The 24304-nt window shown below is 43.9% G+C and overlaps 1 protein-coding gene across 1 annotated transcript in view; it reads right to left on the reverse strand.

Moving 5' to 3' along the window:
• ASIC2 (acid sensing ion channel subunit 2) overlaps positions 1-17219 on the reverse strand; it is an 894111-nt gene extending 876892 nt beyond the window's left edge. Inside the window, exon 1 of the mRNA XM_041000357.1 lies at positions 16393-17219. Within this exon, the coding sequence (XP_040856291.1) occupies positions 16393-16947 (555 nt within the window). The 5' untranslated portion in view covers positions 16948-17219. The remainder of the gene's footprint in view (positions 1-16392) is intronic.
• Between the last annotated feature and the right edge of the window lie 7085 nt (positions 17220-24304).

Genomic DNA, 24304 nt, shown 5'->3' on the forward strand with positions numbered 1-24304 from the left:
AATCATCAGATGGAGGATCTTCCTCTCTGTCTCTCCTCTTCTCTGTATATCTGACTTTCCAATAAATAAATAAATCTTTAAAAAAAAAAAAGACTATGAGGATTCCACCCTAACCGGCTAGTCACTTTCCAAATGTCTCCATCTTAAAGGTTAAAGTTTCAGCATAGGAATTTTAAGAGACAATCATTCAGATGCTCTCTGGAGTCCCTTCCTCTAAGTTTAAAGCTAGTAACTGTTGAATGGCTTAATAATCCAGGAGATAGAGGCTTGGATTAATAGAAGGTGAAATAGGTCGGTCATCCCATGGTCCCTCTGCCCCAATTCTTTACACACTATCTAGAGGACCATAGGGAGTGGATGAAGTTACAGATATTAACAATCTCCTGCGTGTTTTGTGCCTTGATCTTCAAAGTAAGATCAAAGTATTCCTTCATGGTGCTAATGGGAGAATACAATGCATCAAAACAAAAACATGGAAGCATTTTAAACACTATTTGATGTCTAGCAAATGTTCCATGCATGTTCTACCCTCAGCATTTATCCAAGTGTCTTCACTAAATGACAGCCACATGTGAAAGAGTCCTTGGATACCCCACCACTTCTACTCTACTTTTGGATGAATGCCCTGGGGGCACATCACAAGGCAGCACAATTATTTGGCATACATTAGTGGGGTGGGGTGGTACAGAGAAGTAAGATACAAAGGACCAGGCCAAATTGTGGCGGCAGACAGCACTGTCACAGCATTGCTCCACTAAACACCCATGCCAACCACCTCTGCTCCAGCCTGTTCACACTCTGGACTAGTAAAAAACATGTCTGAGAAATGAAAGCCCCCATCATGGGATATCAAGAGATCTGGAAGGAGTCTGTGGTTGTCTTGACTACAGCTGAGTGGAGTCCTACTGCCCTTCCTTCTCCCCTCCCTCCCACACCCATTGTTTGGTTCTCTCTGCTGAATACCTTCTCCCTTGTCCATCTGCGAACTAATCATCCCTCAGAGCACAACCTGGCAATTATAACACCAACCCCAGTCTCTGAAAACTGGTAATTAAAGGACAAGAATAAGCATTTCTCCTGCCTTCATAGGAGGAACTGTAGTTGATCCCCAGTTGATGAGGAAGAGCTCTTCTTTACAAAAGAATGTCTGCTAATAAATGTAGAATGAATGACAGAATTGAGAAATCACTGTTTTGCAAATCTCTAATGAGACAGTTAATTCGGGTTCAAATATTAGAGCAAATAGAGTATTTACAGGGTGCCATCATATCAGCTGACAGACGATGAGGGATGATTTGTGAGTAGGAGATTAGGCAGGAGAATAACCCTGCAATTACTGCTTTAAGTAAATGGCCAGAACTGACATCTCTAAGTGTGAGGAAGCTAGAGTATATTCTCCCTGGGGTGAAGTGAGATGAAGTACACAACTTCATCCATGAAATTCTCTTTCTCAAAACATGAACCTGAATCTCATCAAGTACTTAACTTCCACTTTATGAGAAATACAGGAGAGGGGGCAAGTAGGTTAAGTGACACCACAAAGAATAATGAGAAAGATGCAGAACGCAGGATAACTGCATGGCAATTGGTCTGTCTGCATCCCAAAACAATATCAAGGGAAATGTACCAATATTCACCAAAAATGGGAAAACTACAAATGTCCCTTAACTGAATAGTGGATAAACAAAATGAGATCTAGCTATATAGTAAAATATTACTTAGCAATAAAAAAATAAAAATACGGATATGTACTACAACGTGGATGAGCCTTGGAAACACTAAATAAAGGAAGTTTGTCACCAAAGATCACATATTATATAATTGCTTTGCTAAGAAATTTTGAAAACAGGAAACTATAGTAGTTAGAAATAGATTACGTATTACTTGGATCTGGCAGGTTAGCTTTAGAAAAAATTAAGTGAAGGCAGTGACTACTAATGGGTACAGGGTCTTTGAGGGTCATGAAAATGTTCTAAATATCACTTAGAAGCGAGATTTAGAACTCTGTGACTGCACTAAATATCACTGAACTGTACACTTCATGTGGGTGAACTGTATGGTATGATAATTGCATATTAATTGCAAAAAAGTCATTTAAAAATTGTGTGTGAAATTCATCAATCTTGATTATATCTTCAATAAATCCTGATTTTTAAAAGGTAAAAGTCTACGAGCATGTTTTGGGGGATACCTGATGGAAACTGCACAGGAACAGAAGTCTAGCAGTAGCCAGAGCACACAGAGAGGAGGCTGGAAGGCAGCATGGTGGGGACTGAGCAGGGAAAAGGGGACATCCAAGCTCAGTAATAGGGGATAGGAAACGGACTCCACCCAAAAAAAATGAACAAACACAAAATTAATTTGAAGATCATGCATTCAGGCTTTCTATTGCTAGATAAAGTAGTGACCAATACAGATAGAAAGGTTGAGGTAAATGCTGGTGTTGGGTTGGAGAGGAAAGTCCCTTTGTCCACCCATGGTTTGGGATATAGATGCAAATGGATCAGTCAGTAGACATTCAAGTCCGTCCACTGAGAGAGCCTGGGAACAAGACACCTGAAAAGTAATGAACACACATGAATCTAGACATTGGCTCTAATTAGAATTTTCCAACTCCATTCCCCCCAAAACTAGAATTTTTTTAAAGAGAATAAGCTGATTACAGAAAAATGAATATGAATTAAATACTGATTCCAGAATACCTAGCTAGGCCAGAAACTGAAAACATGCTCAAAGCCTGAGGGCAAATGTCAAAAGGATACAGAAGTAAGTTGGAACAGGTTCCCAAGTAAGGAAAACTTGGATTTTCAAAATAAATGATAATATTAAGTGTACAATCAACAGAGTATAACAGAAATTTGTCTACATTGACATAAACAAATGCATCAAAACAGAAGAGGAGAAAGCTTTTTCGTGTTTTAGAAAGCCAACTAATGAATGTAGAAGGAATGATGAAATTAGCAAACCACTGTTTGGCAAGGAATGTTGTAATAATTCAGACAAGAAAAATCAATAGATGATAAAATTAGAGGATGAAAGAGGGATGAAAAATGAAGTTTTACATAGTCTCAAAGCATCTCCCTAGAAGACAACTTTTCATTAGGAGACAAAAGTTCATACTATCAGCCTTAGTACAAATGTGTGTGCATCCAGATAGCATACAAAGAGAAATGAGCAATATTTCTAGGAAATCCCCAAAAAACTTCATAATCATTAGACTAAACAAAAGCAAGCAAAAAACAAACCCAAAATAAAGAGCATTTTGCAACAGCCTGATCTTCAATTACAATAAAAGAATACTGAAATCATAAAAAGTCAAGGGAAAACCAGGAAACAATTTCAGAATAAAAGCCAGAATGAAGGAAAGCTTGACAAATGAGTGTGATGACTGAGCCCAAAAGGTATCCCTGGCCTGCAAAGGACATCATTGGTCCACACTTAATTTTCTAGGTGAAGGCTATTCCTCATACTCCTAACATTAATACACTTAGAATTAGCAAAGAAAGCATTTAAAGGTTTCCAGAGTTTTCACTAAATCACTGTGTGCAAGTTTTGGTTATTTAGTGTAGAATAATCTATTTGTTCACTGCTCAATGTCCCCACTAGACTGAATTCCATAAATTCCTGGATTGAGTATTATGCATTTCCATTTCTCTTGAGCCCTAGAGCAATGCCCAGAATATGGAGGGCATTCAGTAAATGGCGGTCAAACCCATGGTTCAATGTACTGGGCACTCAAACAGACCTGGGATTGGCTGGTACATCCCTGGATATGCTGAGTATTGGTACATTCTTTTAGACATTGAGTCTTTCTGCAAACCAGAGAGCATCTGTCTGCCCTACGGCAATGAGTCGTGTGTCCTGGAACAACATCCTCCGGCACACAGGCTCTAAGGAGGGCTGCAGATCTCAATGCCCATCATCCCCTCAGTGCTGCAGGAGGCATGGGAGTGGGAGGGGGGAGCCAGAGTCCCTGTTTGTTTAATCCAAACCCATTGTGGCAGCCTTAACTGCACAGAGTTCACTTGTGATTCATGTGAATGTCACTTGAGCTCCCAGAGGTTTGCAGCCATAATTCAACGTTTGTTAATAGCCACTTAAAATGTCCCTGAAATAGCTAACAGGCCCAGGGAAAGGAAGGTGTTCTGCTAGAAAATCATTCTAAGAAGACAGAAGTAGCCTTGCCCAAACTTCAGAAAGTATTACTTCCACTCCAAGGAGTGGTTGTCCTCTCCATCCATGTTTTAAAAAGAGGGGCAAGCATCCACCTCACGGGGTTACAGGGCGAAAGGAAGAACCTGAATTCCCTACTTATCTTAGTGGATATGCTGGATCCCCTTCCCAATCACTCAGGCTCCATGGAGTGGTCCCTCCACGCTGTATACAGAGAGAGAGTAGAAAACACATGGGAATATAGGAGAAAGGATCCCAGAAGAATTCCAAAATTTTTCCAAATGAAAATTCCCCATTTAATAACAAGATAGAAGAATATAGTGCTGCTAATGCAGAAAGTTTACATATAGGAATGACAAAATATATAGAAATTTTTGGTGCTTCACCTGTGCATCCCTGAGTAAGGAGTCTGGATGGGTGGGGGAGAACAAAGGATTCAATACAAACTAGAAGAGGAGAATATCAGGAATATCGCAGGCATAAGCCAAGCCCCTAGAGATGCAGTGGCTGAGCCCTGAAGAAATCATAGTTTCAGGAATCAAACACTCATCTTCTCTGCAAATGGGAAAGCTGAATCCAAGATGTTGATGCACAGTGTCCAAGCTTTGCTTCCAATGAAACCAGGTGCAGCAGTAAAGCAGGATTACATCAGCCTTGGAAGGCCTGCTTGTTAATCAGAGGAGATGGGCTGGTCCATCTCTCAGAAACACAGCCCTTGACTGGATCTGTGTGCTGCTCATTTCCTCTAAAGTTGGACTTTTATCTAGGAAATTTTATTCTGGAAAGCTGGAACATGATCTTTCAGTCCAAACCTTCTCACTCTGCTTTTAACCACATAGAGCTGTCTTTGTCTCTCTGTTTTATCTTTTCAAGAGCTAGAAGGCGGACAACACAACTTTAAGTTGACAACTTGTTTCCAGGATAGGATGTTCACATGTTGAGGGATTTTGAGTTTAAATTCATGAGACCTGAATTTTGCTGATGAAAGACCTGACCCTACTCAGGTAAGCTCTGTACAAAAGAACATGGTATAAATCTTCAACAATATGAATGTTAATCCCCAATGGCATCATTTTCCTTCTGAGTGACCTTTACGTTTAACTTGAAATGAACACACTGATGCAGCTTTTGCTTGCAGAATTATCATGAGGATCAAGTAGAACTGTATAAAGCACTGAGGATCCGGAACCAGATTATCTGGTTCAAATCTCATTCCTATCAATGACTAAAATTAAGTGACAGTAGGCCAGTCATTTAACTTCCCTAAGCCTCTATTTTTTTTCCATACAGAAAAAAAACCCTAATGTATTCCACAGGGCTGTTGTGAAAACTGAATGAGTTATTTCATGTCAAGTGCTTAGAACAGTGCCTGGGCTACAGTTTGTGCTCAGAAAATATCAGCTATGATTAGCAGGCTTTGTAAACTTCACAGAGCAGAACAAATGGAAGGGATTCTATTTTTGAACTTGTCTGGGAGTCTACAGCAGCTTATGCCAAGCCATCATAGCAAGAGCTGAGTCTCTGAAACCTCATTCCCTATACTCTCTTGGGACTTCTTGATACTGCACTGTCAATACAGATTTTTAAAAAACTCTTCTGCTCCTAGATCCTCTGTCACTATGTTTTATTATCAGTTTGTCTTAGAAATAATAAAAATAACAGTAACAACAAAACAGCTAACATTCTACATCTGGCCCGAGGCTAAAAGCTTTTCTTACATTATTTACACCAATGGTTGCAAACAATTCTATGAAGTATTATTATGAATATTGTTGATCATTGTTATTATTCAAAAAATGAGGAAACTGATGCCTTGAGGTAGGGATGGAGGTGGCAGCTAAGTTATCTGCACAAGGTAATACTGACATTGAGCCACACCTATCTGGCATCAAATTCCAGAAATGCACATGAGACTAAAATGCCTCATCACATTTGTTATCTCCTTCATCTGTCCAACAGTGCTAAGTTCCTTTGGTGTCCATCACCAGTGCTTCTTGGCAGGGCAGCCTCCTTGCCAAATCAGGCTCCTTCAACCCTCCAGTTAACTCTAATCCAAACACTTTCCATTCTCCCCAGACCTCCAAATAGGACAGGGCCATGCCCAAATACAATCTCAGATTTGTTCTCCAGGGTTGAAGTTAGCTCCCAGAATTCATGCCAAATTCCTCTGGGAACTACCTCTTGAAGCACCACACACACACACACACACACACATTTAGAGAGGCATGGGCCAGTTCCCAGGCACTTCAAATCTCTGATTCTTCTGTACTCTCTGTGGATGAGCTGAAATATCTGCTCTTCTGTCTCCAGAGATTCTCTTAACTTAAAGCACTGAGCTTCAAAGCTGCACAGTATTGGGAAACAGGGAAGTTCTGTAGGCTGGATATGCAGGATTGAGTCTAGTATCAGTTCCTTCCAATGTCATCCATCAATGGCCCCAAACCCAACTGTCTGTTCAGGAAGAAAATAAATCAAAGATTCTCAGAGTTGGAAGTAACTTTAGAGGTCATTAAACCCAACTCTTTACCTGACATTGATTCTCTTTTGCGACATTGCCAATAAGTAAGTGCTAGAATGAATGGAAGGGCAAGCAGAGTGCTCTAAACTCCTGGGAAAACACAAATCCACTGACATCCTCCTATCTGAACTTCTCCCTATCCACTGACGCTAGCTGTGCCCTCTGGCCTCACACAGAAAAAGTCTCATCCCTCTTCTCTGCGATTGTCTTCTAAGTGTTTGAAGACAGCAATCACTGTGCCCTTGAGTCACCCACCTCGTGCTTCAGCTTAAACAATCTCAGTCCTTTCACATACTCCTCATCAGTCATGGTTTCTGAGACATATGAGGAGCATCACCCCAGTCCGTTATCCATCTCTCACTGCCTCCTGAAACACAGATGGCCAACCTCAAAGGCAGTAGCCTCCTCCTTTTGGCTTTAAACCAGACAATGCACTTACAGAGAGAGCTGACAGTGAAAGCAGGGAGGAGATGGGAAATGAGTTGTTTCAGAGATCACAGACTGAGAAAATATTGTGAGTGCCAGTTCTAGGAAAGGTGTAAGTTAGAATACAGTCATCTTAGGAGTGTGTCATAATTGGTAAAGTAGGACTGGCTCGGATACTGAAAGAGATAGATTAGCTTTGGAAGGGATGTCCTTGGACAAGCATACCCCCAAAGGGGAACAAATGAACTGTGTCTAAAGCAGTGACCCCTAGTCAGACAGATGCTCATCTAAACTTCTAAAAAGTCATATTTGGAAATGTCTTTAAGGCCAAGAGCTAGAAATTCAAGGTTTAGATTTTTTTTTTTAATTTGAGATGCACATGCAAACACAGAAAGAGAAAAAAAGAGAGAATTCCAATCCTCAATGAACAAGACTAGATCAGGTTGAAGTAGAACTCGATCTGTCTCCCACATGGTATCAGGGACTCAAGTTTTAGCGCCAGTACTTGTTTCCCCCTCTGGAGTCTGCATTATCAGGATGTTAGAATAAGGAATCAGTCAGGGATCAAACTCAGGTACTCTGACACCAGATGTGGGCACCTGACTGCTAAACCAAACACAAGTTTAAAAGATTTTTAACATTTTAGAAATAAGCATTTCTTTCTAAGCTGAACAAAATGCTCTGTGACCTAGGCTATTTTCCATGTTACTGAACAGATGGAGAAGTTAAAAGTAACAGATACATAGTTCAAGTTCCTTAGAATAATTGGAGATTATGCCTTGAGGTGATTAATTCAGGGAATGTTCTCAGGTGAACCTGGAAGAGGGTATGGAGGGAGATGAATAGCGTAGGGGAATGAGACAAGTAGAGATGCAGTTTCAAGAGGAATCTAGCTTAACTTGATCTCATAGGATGCTCTGAAGTGTAAATTGCACCACTGTGCATTCCATCTTGAGGCAAAGGTCTGGCATTTTGTACTCCTGTCAGTTGGTCACTGGCCACTGGCTGCCCCCAGGTGGTGGGGAAGTGCACAGCTTCCTAGTAATTGTAAGAGAGGTTATCACTCAACAAAGGGCTGGGAAGAGAACCAATGTGAACTGCTGGGTGTCCTACACCAGCATCAGTAAAGGAGGGGGAGGGGATCTACTTGAACAAAAGCATCTTCCACGGATTCACTCGCTAACACATGTAGGCAAGATCCAGGTCTCTGCTCCCAACCATAGCATGAGTGCGATGGAAACTTCAGCCAGACACACAGTGGTTCATGCCCAGGGTTATCAGAGAATTCCATGCTTTCAGCTATGTAAATCAAAATAAAACCAAAGAAATAAATGTATAAACACAACTGGCTAACAAAATATGACAATAACACCTTCCACATCCCCCACCCAAAGTTATAGTTTCGGCAAATAAACGTGGGATCAGAAAAAATATTGTTATATTCTATTGTATGATAGTTGTCTAGGCTGGCAAGTCCTTGAAAACTGCCTAGTTTTTTTTTTTTGTTGTTTTGTGTTTGTTTGTTTGTTTGTTTGTTTTTGCAAGCAAGGAAACTGAGTCCTCAGAAGCTAGTTACCTTGTTTCAGGCTGTGTAACTCTATGAACAGAGGTCAATAAGTCCAAACAAACACATTCCTTCTTTGTTACATGGTTAATATTTTCTGAGCATAAATTCCAATGGCTACTAAGGTAATCAATAGAGAATGTGCCTAAATCATGAGAAAAAGAAGTGCTAGGAGATTTAAAGAGGCTTTAGTATCCAAACAATGTCACTCTGGGGAGTGAATTTCCCAAAGAAGGCCCAATTGATAAATAGGCTTCCATTTGAGGTTTCAGATTTGACAATGAACATGTTGTATTTCAGAACAGTAGGTAGTTGCTGTTCATGAATCCCTAAGTTCAATCTACATGACTTGGTTTTAAATCAAATTCATGAGATAAATGTGATATATGAAATTTCAAGCTTTCAGAGATGATGTAGGTCATTATTTTGGGGTTATGATAAATCATGGACCAAATGGCCTAGCTGGTCAAGTCTGATATTTCAATCTAGCTCCACAAAACATAAACAAACATTCACACAAGAAAGAGAAAACACACAGCAAACTTTTAGTCATCTCTAGACTTGCAAGGTGTGGTTTTTGATCTGATATGCGACTTGGTTCTTTGAAATGAGAATGCACCAAGGAGCATCACTCGAATATCAAACTCAGTGCCACACAGTACCAATGCAGTCTTTAAGGGCTAGTTTTTAATGAGATCACATTTAATCTATCAGTATAGACAACAATAACAAATAAGGATTTACTTTACGCAAAACTTTCTAGAACTCATCTGTTCATTAGAAGAAGGGCTTTCTGAAGAAAGGAAAAGAGAATCACTGTAGGGAGAGAAAAAGGAACCCATTCCCAAGTGAACAAGCCTCCAAATGACCCTCTCTCATCTGCAATTCTGGAGGTCTAAGGTCTAGGGAAATAGTAGACATATAGATACCTCCAAGTTGCAATGGGGGTATTACCACAAAGCCTTCACAGCAGTTCATTCTTTTTTTTCTGCAAGTGAATGGTGTGAGCCATCAAAACAATCAGTTCCTAGTCACTGTCTTACTCATTGATGGTCACATGGAAAAGAAACGATTATTTCTCCACCTCCAAACCTTTTCTTCCAGAAAGCCAACAATCTCAGGTCCAGTACAACAGGCAAGCCCAATCAGAGGCTGCCATCTTGGAAAACTACTGCCCTACTTGACAAAAAGTATCTCTCCAAGGGCACATCATAGATTCACAACATTTCAAAGCATTTAATGAATTTGAGAAATTATCTAATTTGTATTAGTTGCAACCTAGATAATTTAAAATGCAACCTATTAACTTCACAGGCTGGGGAGTCACAGTCTACAGGTCCGCAAATCTAGTTATGCACAGAGAAGCAGTCAACCTGAGTGGGACCCTGACAAGGAACAAGGTTGATCACCAGTTTGGTTAACTGATTTGCTTTCAAGAAAAGCATTTCTGTGCATCCTTACAAAAATTCTGAAAATGGCGTAACCATGATAGATTCAGACAATGTATAGCTGTGTCATCAATAAAGTATCATCCAAGGAGAATAAGAGTGTTCAGTTACAATCCTAAAACCAGGAGATCCTAAAATCATGAGATCCAGAGGACCCCAAAAGAACATCCGAAGCTGGTGGCGGGTGTATACTGTACAGCAGATGTGAGCCATATATGCAAAAGGTATGACCCTAGATCTGGTGACAAGCATACATAAACATGCACATGTTACATGACTAGATGGAACTACTCTACAAATGCGGAAATAATGCATGTAATTCTATCTGAGATGCTACTGTGGACAATTTTTCCTTCTTCTTCATTATTTTCCAGACTCCCCAAGGTTTCTCAACGAGCACAGACTGTCTCTATTATCAGGTCTATTATTAAAATATTAACAATTATGTGACAAGCATTCCAATGCAGGTAGAATCTGAAGAAGCTAAAGATGACTATTTCACTTCACATCAGCTAAAGTCCCCTTCTATTATTAAAAATCAGCAAGCTCCACCTGACACAAACTCTTAAGACACCTTATAAGAGCTCTGTGCTAAAAGATTTTGGGTCTTCAGAACAAACAAATACACAGATATCACATCTTACGGGAGTGACAGAGAAATATGCAATGTTTAAACATTATCATTGGTTAACAAGGAGGTATCACCTCACACCCATTACAACATACGTTATCAAAAAGATGAAACATAAACATTGATGAGAACACAGAGAAAAGGAACCTTATACACTGTTAGCGGGAATGTAAATTAGTATAGAAATTATGGAAAATAGTATTTCAGTCCTGCAAATAAATAAATAAATAAAACCACATCTCACCCCTGGCTATATACACAAAAAAATTAAATCAGTAGGTTGAAGAGGTATCTATCTGCACTCCCATGTTTACACAAACTTTATTCACATTAGCCATGTCATAGAAACAATCTAAGTGTATATTAACAGATGAATGGAATAAAGAAAAAGTAGGGCATATATACACAATGCAATACTGTTCAGCCTTGCAAAGCAAGGAAATTCTACCATCCACATCACAAATGAACCTGGAAGACATTATATTAAGTGAAATAAGCCAGGCACAGAAACATAAATACTGTATGATTCCACTAACACTCATAGGTGAAATTTTTTAAAAAATTAAATTCATACAAACAGATTTTAATATGGTGAGAAGCAGAAGCTTAAGGTTTGGGAATATTGGGGAGATATAGCTCAAACACATAATAATTTTAGTTAGACAAGAGGAATCCACTGAAGACACCTATTGTGCATCAACGTGACTATAGTTAATAATAATGTACTGTATACTTGAAAATTGTGGAGAGTAGATTTTAAATGTTTCCACCGAAAAAAGAGAAGAAAAAAAGGTAAGAGAAGTCTTACCTATGTGAGGTAAAGCGTATGTCAAATAGATGGTTTGATCTAGCCATTTCACAAGGTATATACCTTATTATGTTACATACCATAATATATTTAATTTTTACTTACAGATTTTAAAACAAACCTAAAAATTACAGTAGTTTGAAAATACATGTATTATATTAAATCACCTCTTAAATCCTTTTTAGCCCTAGACCTTCATGATTTTAATGGAATAAAAAGCATAATAACTGCTCTAACAACTAGTAAAACGTTACTATGTTACTTAAAAGACAGATGAGGAGGAGATTAATTTAAATTATGGTCATGAGGAGTGGAGGGGCAATGATTTCCTAGAGGTTACGGTGTTCTTACAGATGGAATCTAAAGGATGTATAGGATTAAAACAGATAGAGCGGGGGAAGGTGCAAAAGAAAAAAAGTAGAGTGAGAGGACTCATGAGCAAAGCATTTCTAGGTCGATTCAGGAAAAAGCAAGCAACTATTTAGTAATAATAATAACAAAAATACTTCCCAATTATTTACTATGGAGACATTCTATATTGGGCGTGGTATATGTGGAGCCTGCACTGAATGAAGCTAGATTCCTGCTCCACATTAGTTCCCAGCTACAGGGTTTGAGGGAAGGCAGATGAGCTCCGGATTGACAAGAAACCAATCTATGCTGACTGCTGCACATCAGGTGCTCTGTCTGATTTATCAAGGAATGGATGTAGATGAACAAACATGACACATATTACAAAGAACACACCCAACATCTGTAAAAACTCCACATGGTAAGAATTATACTGTTCCTACTTTGAAGATATAAAAACTGAGGTTGAAAAATCTGCCCAAGGATTCACAGTAAGTGAGGACAGTGATGATTCCATCTCAGATCTTTCCCTAAAGCCCACATTCTTGACATGCATGCTCCCTGTGCATAAACTAGTAAAAGAAATCTGTTATGGCCTCTCCCAGACTTGTACAATAATCCCAAAAACATAATGTTCCTGATCCTTCCCCTCCACCATTTCTATAATGCTGTGAAATAGGTTAATAATATTCATAAAAGCCTTATGATATTCAACAAGATCTCAGAGGAAAGAGATAGTCTTTTGGTAAGAAAATAAAGAAATCCACTTCCAATGAAATTTCAAATTTAAAATACAAACACACACAACTATGGAAAATCGAGCTAAAAGTGCAAACTGGTGTATCTTTTGTGTTAAGACTTGGGGAGGCAAATGGACCTCAAAACAATGAGCAGAGAACATGAGTCACATGTAAGTAAAAAATAACGGGCTTTCCATCTGTCAGCAATGGTTACCTGTAATCTAGACTGTTACCTCCATTCTAAAACCCTGTCACAGTGAAGTTGGGCTCTAATCCCTTGCTCCAAACAGAAAAGCAACAGTCACCTCTCACTGACCCCTGGTTTCATCCATTCTAGCATCACTCAGCAAGCTGGACTCCTGCAGACAACACAGGTAGGCTGGGCAACAACCCTCCTGCCAGCAAGGGGGAGGAACCACAGGTTATATCTGAGTAGCTGGCACTATTCACAAAAGAATTTTCATATATGCTGCCTCACATTAGTCATCCTGCCACCAATCTTGTGGTTAGAAAGTTACATGTTGCTCTCATGTGTTAGGTTAGCAAGTCAAAACCTAGAGAGGAAGCAAGATACAACCCAGGGAAGAAGAAAGAAAATCATGTATTGCTGGGTTTCAAATCTATTTTCTTACTCTTATTCTTGGACTCAGATCACCAGCATGGCCAGACACATATACTCCCCCCATCTGACCTCCTGTCCTTCCTCCTTCCTCTCTAGTCCAATAGGGCAATCTCCTCTAAGGATATTTTCTGAAACCAAAGCTCTCCCTTGCTTTCCCAGGAAGCAGAGTGTGTGCTTAGTTGAAGAAACACTGCCTCAGATGGGGAGCTAAGGATGCACCTGCATGAGCGTGGAACGCACTTGCTTACCTGGCAGTCAGCATTCTACACCTGGATTCCTGGGGATTCCTAGTCTCCACAAACAGCCTTCTCTGATTCTGCTAGACTCATGGCTCGTTCACTAATTAAAGGGTATTACGCACTTCATTGCACACAAGCTAAGAACTTGGAATAAGGAAGCTTATGCTAACACATTAGCCCTGGAGATGCCACTCAGCATGCTTTAGAGAAAAAGAAATAGAGAAAAAAGCCATCCACCTGTGACATCCCCTCCCTCATACTTAACTTCTCTAATAAGTCAGCCACAACACTGGGAGAAAGAAGGCACCCAGCACAGTACAACTCCAGGCAGCCACCACATAAATAAGCCCAAGAGAAGCATGTGTAGCAGTCAGAATGAATGAGGCAGAAAGCTGGCAAGCTGGTTTCTCTGACAACCACCTGCCCAGGTCCTCAGCTCTCTGCTGGTATGAGAACTCCTAAACAAGCACACCTACACCTTGGACAGAGGGACAGGGAAACAAAGGGTGACTCAAGGGACTGCTCCCCACTGCCAGATTCTGAGTAAACTTGGCGTCATGCCCCCTCTGGCAGAGGCTCAACATGACTGCCCACTGTGACCAGTGAGTGAAGATCAACCTCCCTTGGGGTCCCTTCTAGCTGTTCTGGAGTGAGTGTCCTCTATGCCACTCCGTGAACAGCTTAAAGATTAGCCCTAAGGCTCACGCCTTTCCAGTGCTGGGGAAGGTCATACAGAATGTTAGTGCAAGGATCAAATTGATTAATCTTTAAATTGGTGAGGATGGCAAATGATGACATGCCACCAACTGAGTCCAAAACCTCATTTCACAAACATATTCGCTACTTGGGAAGCAGTCTAAAGAGATCAAAAAGCACTGGTCAAAGCTTGAAGGCTGTCCCTTGGGAACCCATCTACTCAAATGATGGCCCAAGTGTAAAAGAGCAGCCCCAGAACAAAATCTGCTTACTTTTAAATGGAACTTGAACATGAATTCAGAGGAATCCATCAATTGGACATATGGTCACGAAGATGCTTGAGAACTAGAACCAGTTGTCGCTATGCCTCACGGTTTCCCTCTGTGCCACCTTCTCTCTGGTGTCCTTGCGTTCTGGCAGACAGGGGAACCGCTGGGTGTATTTCTGAGCTGCATGGTGCAGCGGTAAAGCAGACACTGCCAGGCACTGGAAAGCATGTGGTGAAATACAGTGGTTTCAGCCTCCAAGATGAGGCATCTTCCCCATTTCTCCCAAGCCACCAAAGGCATCATCAATATGTGACATTTCTTACACCATTTCAAGGGGCTTCCAATCCTACGGGTCCCTCCCCCAGCTCAGTTTGCTTCCTCTTCAGCATCCACTGCTGCTGCTTTTATTGTGCTCTTCTTAAAAGAGCTGATACAAAACAGCTCCCCCAGGACGCAGAGCTCTAGCACACAGGCTGAGAGAGGCAATGCCCCAGCGCTCTGGGCTTTTCCAGAATCAGAGATAGCCAATGGTAAGCACAGAGGCTGGGGGCAGAGACTACTTTTAGCATTAAAAGAACCTCAGAGTGAGAGGTTGGTGAATCTGAGAGGGGGTAGAAAATTAATGCACCACAGGAAAGGGAAAGAATGTCTTAATAACGCAGGGGATCCTAGACAGGTGCTGCTACTGACACATTCAAGTCCCTCTGCAATGGCTGCACCTGCCATCCAGAACTTGCCATTGCCCATTGGCTCAAAGCTCCGAGACTCCCTAAGGCAGCTACACTGGACTTCTAGAAGGTCCTACAGCCCCTGATGCCCCAGACGTGCCTGGCAGAAAGGGGCCAGCAGCTGTTGTCTGATCCATTGTGCCAAGTTATGCCTAGCAGCCTACTAATTGGGCAGAGAAGCCCGGTGGCAGCAGCTCTCCTCCCATCTTTCCCTCTCTGCACCCTCTAGTGAGCCCATCCTGATTGTAAGCCACATCCCCTCAGCTTTCCTCTTCACTCAGCAGCACACTCCCCCTCCAAGCTTTCCAATCCCACAGCTGCTCGCCCTCTCCCCACACCCCTCCTCTGGTATCCACGCATGTTGTTAAGCGATTGTACATAGAGAAAGCCCAGCCAGTGAGTTTCAAGCTAAAGCACCCAGACAAGGCTGCTGAATGCTTCACCCTCACAGGCATCTCGTCGACCACCCTGCACAGGTGCCTCTGCCCAAGCCCTCCTCTTTGCCTGAGCAGTATGGACATCTCTTTGCTTCAACCTGAGCCAGCAGACCAGATGGAGATCCAGGATACTCGTCCTCCTCCTCCCTCTTCTCCTCCTCCTCCCACATGGAACTCAGCAACCACATGAGAAAAGGAAGCAGAAAGACTTCCACACCTTTGCAGCATGAGCTGCTCCAGCGAGCTCCCAAAGCCACAGAAGCCATCCACGCTGCCAGGGGCCCACACCCCCTTCTCTCACTGCTTTAGCTGCAGCCCAGTCCACAGGATGCAGTGCCTGATGCCACTTCCGAGTAGAGAGAAAAAAGGCAGAGAGAAGATGCCACTTCGTCAATGACAAGCTGTTCCAATCACATAGCTCAGACACCAAGAACCGACGACGGACAAGCCAGGCCCCCTCCTGTCTCTGGGAGGAAGCCCACACAGCAAGCATGGGGCAGTGATCCCCAACACAGTAAGCTCCCCCTACTCTCCATAGCAGAACCGACAAACAACTCCATCCTGCAAGTTGCTTCTCTGTCACCAGCTCCAACAACTCTGACCAGCGACTCCTGTGGCCTTCCACAATGCTCCGCTCCCTCTCCTGCCGAAAGCAGAGACACTTCTAACGACACGAGACAGCCGACATGCCACTTTCCAAGAGGCTCAAAGCAGAAAAATGAACTGAAAACCGAGTACTCACGGTGGTGAAGTCTTGATGGCCGCACTCCTGCCCTTTGAACTTGCAGTAGAGCATCATATCCTTCAGGTCGTGGCCCACCCGGTGCAGGAACTCCAGCATGCTGAACTGCTTGGGTTTGTAGTGCTTGAAGTCCGCCTTCTGCCGCAGGGCCTCCAGCACCGTGGGGTCGGCCAGGTGCGGGTCCGGGATCTGCAGGTTGACGTCGAGCAGGGCCAGCAGCTCCCCGGCGTGGTATAGGTCATTGGTGGTGAGCCTGGAGAACCGAAAGCCATTCAGGTTGCAGAGGGTGACAGCCGGGAAGACCAGGCTCTGGGCCACCACCTCGTCCACCTTGGTGACGTGCTGGTAGGAGAAGTAGTAGGACACCCTTTCGGAGCTCTCCACCAGTAGCAGTCCCAGGGAGCTCACGAAGGCCACGGCCCAAAGCACCCGCCGGATGGTCAGTGGCCCATACACGAAGATGTGGCGGATGCCGTGGAGGGTGGATGTGTTGGCGAAGATCTGGATGCTAGATGGCTGCAGGCTGCCCTCGCTGGGACTCTCCTTGAGGTCCATCGGGACCCTGTGCAATTCCGCAACTGGCTTCAGGTAGATCAGGTTTCAGGAAGAGTTGCCAGTCCTCGGGCTGTGCTTAAACCCCAGCGTTCCAGGGGGAGCCCAGCCAGGAAAGCATCAGGCCAGACGCTGTGAGTTTTTGCTGAGAGCCCAGCCTCACGCTGACAGGGGTGAGTGTTTATATAAAACCCATTCAAACTCTAGCTCCTGATTTTTTCCAGGCGATAAGGAGGGCTGGTTTTATTTAGGGAGACACCAAGGTGATGTGGAAGGGATGTGGGTGGGAAGGGAGCGCTTAGCCAATGGAAATAAAGTCCTCCCCCCCTACACACGCCACTAGAGACAAGATTAAAAGCGAGAGCGAAGGAGAAAATGCTTAAAACAAGTCGCCGAGCAGCTCGGAGCCTGTTAACCAGTGCCTCATGCCCGGTGTTAACCGCCCTCAGGGATGGCAGGGCCGCCGCGCTGATGCACTGCGGTGGGCCCGCGGTTCAGCCTCCCGAGCCGCCGCCGCCGCCGCCGCTGCTCCCTCGCTCCCGCCACGTTCGCTCTCCGGGTGCCGTTCCTCGCCGCCGGCCTCCGTCCCTCCTCGCCGCCGCCGCCGCCCCCGGGGGGGGGGGGGCCCTTTTAATTTTTTTTTTTTCTTGGGCAGAATTCCAAACGCCGGCGGCCGTGGCTAGCGCCTGGGAGCTGAGGCAGCGCGCCGCCTCTGACAGGACGGGGCCGGGACGCGGGGGGCGCGCGCGGCGGGGAGCTCGGGCCGGGTGGACCCTCTCGGTCCCTGAGGAGAAACGCCGAGAGCTCCCGGGGCGCGCGGAGCCGGCCGGCCGCTCTCCTCAGACCCTCGCTCGGCTGCTGAGGCGAGGCTGGGAGCGTACGAGGGGCGGGCGGGCGCGAGCTCGACAGGGAGGGCGGGTGGGGGCTGGGTACCTGAGGAAAGTTTCTTTTTGGCTGTCTTTTCTTTTTTTTTTGTTCTTGAGGGACCTGGTGGGGGTGTCTGTCAAGGTGGACCCCCACGCGAGGCAGGAAGGGGTTGACTCACGCCCGGGAACCGGTCTAGTGGGGGGGGGGGGGGCGCAGCGTTACTTGGCGCCTGCGTGGGCTTCCGGGTCAGAGTCAGCCTGGGGTCGCCCGAGGGGCGAGGCGGCTTTTAAGGAGAACCGCAGAACCTGGAACCGCGGCACGAGGGACCGCTTTGGAGAAAGAAAAAAGCAGGTTGCCCCTTGGAGCGCCAGGAGAAATAAATAAATAAGTAAAATAAAGGAGCAACAAGTAGCGTCCACCCCCACAATTCTTTCAGGAGAGTCAATGAGAAGAGTCTGTTAAAAAAAGAAATACCTGGTGCGAGCAAAGAAATGGGTTTGGAGCCGCCTTACCCCTTGTTGTTCCCCCTAAAAATCCCCTCAAGTTGGCCCCTGCTTGCCAGTGGGCATGATTTGCCTGCCTAGTCAGACCCAGGAAGCAAATAGCTGGAGCCCATCGTCTCAGTCACTAAATCCCCTACAGAAAAAAAAAAAAAAAGAAAGAAAAAGAAAAGGAGTGTGAGTGGCCAACTCCAGCCACACTGCCAAGCTGGGGAAGAGCCACGTGGAGATGCCGTGGTGCCAACCCGTGGTGTCTCCAGGGCCTGCTGGGCACAAACAACATTCCTTGAGAGATGGCAGAGAAGGCAGCTTCAGCGTGTCCCTCTCGGTTTATATTTACTCAAATGGTTTTCTGTCCCGTCTGGCCTACAAGCCAGATTTTTAGAGCGCAGTGTCCACATCCACTCTGAGGATTATACTTGGCATGAAATCGTTGGTGTGTCTATCCTGTGAGCTCCAAAGGAGGAACACCACAAATAACATGATTATCCTCATGCATTTGCCAGCTCACAGACCAGACCCCTGCATGCTACGCTACCTAGATGGGCCACAGGTTTTCAAACAAGAGGCAGTAAGTTAAACCAGGGAGCTGTGATATGTCAGGATGTGTGTGAGGGTGTTACATTCCTCTCAACGATCCTTGTTGTTACCCCCATTGTACAGATGAGTAAAACTGAGGTTTGCATATCTGTGTGATACCTGCAACTAGTGGAGCCAGAACTGGAATTTGAACTCAGGCTTATTTGCTTCCAAAAGAAGCTTTCAAAAAGCAGATCCAAAATCCTTCTCAAATTTAGGAAGGGAAAATACACTTCTACCTATTTCCCACTTACACACACACACTCACTCAACACGCACCAATTCCTTCTATGTATAAAGCAGCTTCATAGTTTCCCTCTGCCAAGCTATACTTCTGTTGTCCATTTTTTGCATAACCATGACATCCCCTCAAGAAAATTTCCCTGGTTTATCTCACTAGTCTTTGGCTCCTCAGCCTGTTGTTTCACAAATGTGTTGACCTGTAACTCTGTACGAGGCATTGTATTGGGGGAACCAAGGTGAATGCAAGACATGCCCTGCCTTTGATAACACAGCAGTGGCTGTGGGGGTAGAGAGAGGCAGCTATATGCTGCAGAAGCAGCATGGCTTGTGGGTGCCCAGTATGGGCAGTGCCCACTTGGGAATGAAATTGTTCCTTGCCAGCACTGTCCCTCCCACCTCCAGTCCTGCCAACTCAAGATCTGTGTGTCCCCAGGAAACCTCTGTTTTTTCTCAGAATCACATTGTACCAGTTCAGTCCCAGACATGCTTTCTCACGTGTGCAGAGATGGATCTCCAAGTTGCTCTGGAGTTCCCTACTGCACCTAAATTCCTTTACTGCACACTCACTTCCCACAGGTTTGTTTTGAGAGTTATAGTCAGCACGTGGGAGCATGATGCAGCACACAGGTTACCCTCTGCCTCCATTCCTGTGTAACCTCAGAAGAAATTACTTAATGTCTCTGAACTCTACTTTCCCCATTTCCAAACAGGAGGGACTTGTGGTTCTTTCTTCGTATAACTGTTGTCCAAAAGACATGAGATAAAGGCTAGGAAGTATCTTGCCCCTTTTAGATGCTTAACCATGGACACTTCCTCCTCCTGAGTACTCAGAGAACTCAGAGAATAGTCTTTTTCTTTCTGATGCTAGCAGTTTCTTACAAGTGGTTGGGGAACCATTTTACATTGCAGATGTCATTTGCACAAATCACTGTGCATCTGACAACACTTTCCTGCAGTGCTCCCTGTCTCTGGTCATAAAATCCCCCCTTCAAGCTCTTCTGAAGTGGCTCTTGATGACAGTGCCTTCACAGGTGTGGGATAGGCCTTGCAGGATGGGGTGGAGGGACTAGAAAAGAGCGACTCTAATGGTAGATCTCATACTGGGCACTTGGCTTTGTGCTTGATATTTGATGGACATTATCAGTAACCCTGAACAGGGTACTACCTGACCATTTTGCAGATGAGAAAATTAAGTACAGAGAGCATCATTACCTTGCCCCAGGTTCCATAGTTAAAATGTGGCTGAGAATCAAACCCAGACACACGTGACTCCAGAGATTATGGTTCACAACCCCAATATGAATGCTTCCACTTGCACAAACTGACAAGGCAGCAACCTTGAACAGAGACATCTGAGTTCCAGAAAACTCATGGAAAGGTATTACAGTACCATTTTCTAGCTCATACAGCAATTCAAATGGTTGGCTAATAAAATGATTCCACACAGCTCTTCTTAAGGACCCAATTTAATTGATGACTCATTTGCAATTAGCAGTATGGCTTACATACAGCCGTCAGATATTACACGATCTTTAAGAAAGCTTTGTGCTACTCAGTGGATTAAACATTGCCTTCTTCGATCAGGTTTACAAGACTGACTTGCTGAGCTCGGGAAGGTGGGAGGGAAGGCAGGAGAGTGCAGAGAGCACGGTGATTGCCTTTACAGTGGGCTGTTTGCCCTGGTTTTTAAGGATTGTCCTAATTGTGCATAATTATGGTTCTTTCACTGAACTTTCCAGATAAAATTATTTATAAATTAGACAATTTAACCCCCCATTAGCCCATGGGCCCTGATGTTTGCTGCAGCAAATGTGTTTACTTTTGAATGAATAAAAGAATACATGAGTGAATTTTCTTGCTAGGACATTGAGGCTGCTGCTGAGGGATGCCAGTAGGCAGACCTTCTAGCCCTGGAGAACTGGGGTCTTCCCTGAGCCCTTACTGGGGAAGGTCAAGTGCACAGACAGGCTTCCTGCCTCTGCAAAATGTGATAGGAGAGGAAGGGAAGTAGAGATCCATAATCAGCCCCAATGCTAATTTGCTGCTTAACATGTACTTGATACTTGCCATTGCCAAATAACCACCGCCAACTCCTGAGAGGCAAAGAGAGGACATTCTTTTCTAATATACAGGTGACATTGTAATATTTCAAATTCAGGCCTCAATACACAACTTTCTCTCCTGACTTCCTAAGTGTTTGGTTGATTGGTTTATATATAAACATCCCAAACAACAATTGTTCCCATGTAGTTACTTGTGTGAGCAGTCAGCAAATAATCTAATGTACCAAGGAGGGGGCATGAGGCAAGACATTTAATGGACTCTTTACTAAGTTCTCATGTAGTGTTGTTTTTTCTTTTCAGGTGAAAATTGTGAAAGCTGGACCCCACACTGAAGGAATGACCTTTGAATCTCCAAGGTCAATTGGTCAGACCCTGGAATGGATAGAAGTTACTGTGCAACCTTCTGGAAACCAGGTAATATGCCTGTGCTGTTTCCTCTATTGTGCTAAATCATTGTGAGGCTTCCTGCTGTTACTGCCATTTGACACGAGTTTGACCAAATCATAAATGCCAGTTAATGGGATAAAAATGAGTTAGAATCCGGGATGCTGGTCATTAACCCCATGTCACCATCTGCTGGAGTAGTGGGATGGCAGGGCCAGGTGCATTTAAATCACCCAACACTGGTTAAACACACACTTTGCTGCTCCATTCCCCTCCCAGTCAGATCCCTGGGGCAAGGACCTGGGAAGGCTCTCTGACATCATGACACTGTGGGAAGGCAGCTCAGCAGCTCCACACAGGACAGATGTTCTGGGCCTGACCACAAGCTCTTCTCATCCAACAGACCTGCCAAGCTGGCTTGGGTGGTCCACACTTGTATTTGCTCCTGGCAGGGCAGAGTTCCCCTGCAGCTCGCCTCCGGGATCTAGCCTTCCCAGAGAGACCCTGGCTACCCTCCACATCGATCCCTGCACTTCACTTAGTGCTCCACCACATGCTTCCTTTTCTTCTCTTAGGAAATTTGTGAAGGATTTCATGCTTCTCTTAGAACATGAGCCCCAAACTACAATCTTATCCCGGGGACAGAAGCCCTGCCTGGTTTGCTGGACACTGCATTCCCCGCAGGAGGCCTATAGGAGATGCTCGGTAAAAGAAGTCATGAACAGGGACACATGGATGAGTTCACCCATTGCTGTGCAACCTGCTACTCCCAAATGCAAGAGAGGCAACTCTGTTCTAAGATAGCATGTGAGGTGAGTGAGGGGCACTTGCCACCTCTCCATCCTGCTAGCTCCAGAGGCCAAGGCCAGGTCAGGTGCATCAGGAATTTGTGGACTTAGACATGCTCAGCTGAGGGTTTTTGACTGGAAAATCTTGATATTCGAACTGTGAACCCCTTAGCTTCGTAGTGTACAAAACCATGGGTGCAGGTGAAAGCTGAATATAGCCCACCCACCCCAGAATCCTTTAATCCTCATTTCTCTGATGTTGAACAGATAACTCACCTTGGCAGTTCCCCTACCAGCTTCTCTTACCTTGTTGATCCAGTCGGTTAATGATATCATAGAGAAATGACTTAAACAGGAGGCACCTAAAAATTATTGTTAGTGTGAAATAAAGACTGCATTGCACAAGAGGAATTATGAGCTGTTTCTTACCCTCAATCTATGTTTTAGCAACCAAAAATTAGTCTTGAGTCCTTGCCCTTTAGTATGGAATCAGTAGCTTTTTAACTTTTCTCTTGGGCTTTGTTTGTTTGAAATATATTGTTATGTATTTATTTGAGAGGCAGAAAGAAATACAAAGTTCCCATCTGTTAGTCTACTCCCCAGATATCCACCATGGACAGATCTGCTTTAGCAAGAAGTTCCTGGAATCAGGAGCTGGAACGAGGAATTGAACATAAGCCAGGCTAAAAGATTGCTCCAGCCCCTTGATTTTATGAATGAGATACATTATCTATGATCCCCCAGTTGAGGAAGGGCAAAAGGGAGTTTTCTGACAATGCCTGGTCATAGCCATTTTTATCCTGAAGGATCTTCAAGCCCATACCTCTGCTTAAAGATGCAAATGTCTTCTGTTACAGAAATAAAGTGGGTCTGGCCCATCCCCTTTCCCTGCCCAGCCTCTTCCTTCTTTCTCAAAATCATCTTTATTTAATGCTTTTCATCTGTAGACATCATGCTCTCAGCCTATCTCTGCCCCTCATTCCCCCAGGAAAAAATAGGAAAAAGCCATTGCTGTTTGTTTTCTCTCTGTCACTCAGGACAGAGAGCCAATTGCACAGAGATGTCCTGAAGTCAATCAGGCATAAACATTTTTTAACAAAAAACGTTATCAGCACCACCTTGGCCGTGGTAGCTGGTAGCCTGCATTCTGCAAAATAGGAAGCAATGCTGAGTGTATTCACCCTGCCTGGCTTCTGGTGGAACTCCCTCTCCCCCTTGTGTTCTGCATGGGTGCTTACAACAGCTGCTGGTCTTGCACACTTTGATCATCTTGTTTAATACACTACCTCCTTGGCTTATCAACCCCCTCTAGCCCACCCACTTGTCTCCTCCTGTCAGTGTTCCCGCCTTGCTCCTTTCTAGTCATGTATCAAGTGTGTAAGGGTGCCCAGATCAAAGTGCACTTCATGAGTTCCCCAGTTTGCGTTTGATTACTTTTCCATAGCTCCTGATAAGGTAATTTTGTATTGACTTAAATTTGATCAACATGTTCCCTAACCATTTCATAAAATCAAATGGGATAAAAGTAATGAGGGGGCAGCATTTGTCCTAGCTGTGAGGATACCACTTGGGATATCAGACCCTTGGAGGTGGTAGTGATGGCTCAAATAAACAGATTATTGACCTAGACTGAGCTTCCTGCTGCTACTCCAGCCCCGGCTGTGGGGCTTTTGAGAGAGTGAACCAGTGGATGAAATACCTCTCTCTCTCAAATAAGCTAATTAATTAATTAATTAATAGATGTAAGCAAATTAATTAATAGATGTTTTGAAAGTAATGAAATATGAATGAGAGAGAGAAAAACAGATCAGAGGGAGAGGAAGCAGAATTGTAGCTATGATCATGTTTTCCATTCATCAACAATTCATCACATGTGTTTCAGTATATTGACCTTACTCCATGATAATATTAGTGTGTTGACCCTACTCCATGGTAA

This window comes from Ochotona curzoniae, unplaced genomic scaffold, assembly GCF_017591425.1.
Source record: "Ochotona curzoniae isolate NIBS_2020 unplaced genomic scaffold, NIBS_Ocur_1.0 scaffold_2453, whole genome shotgun sequence".
Classification (NCBI taxonomy): Eukaryota; Metazoa; Chordata; class Mammalia; order Lagomorpha; family Ochotonidae; genus Ochotona; species Ochotona curzoniae.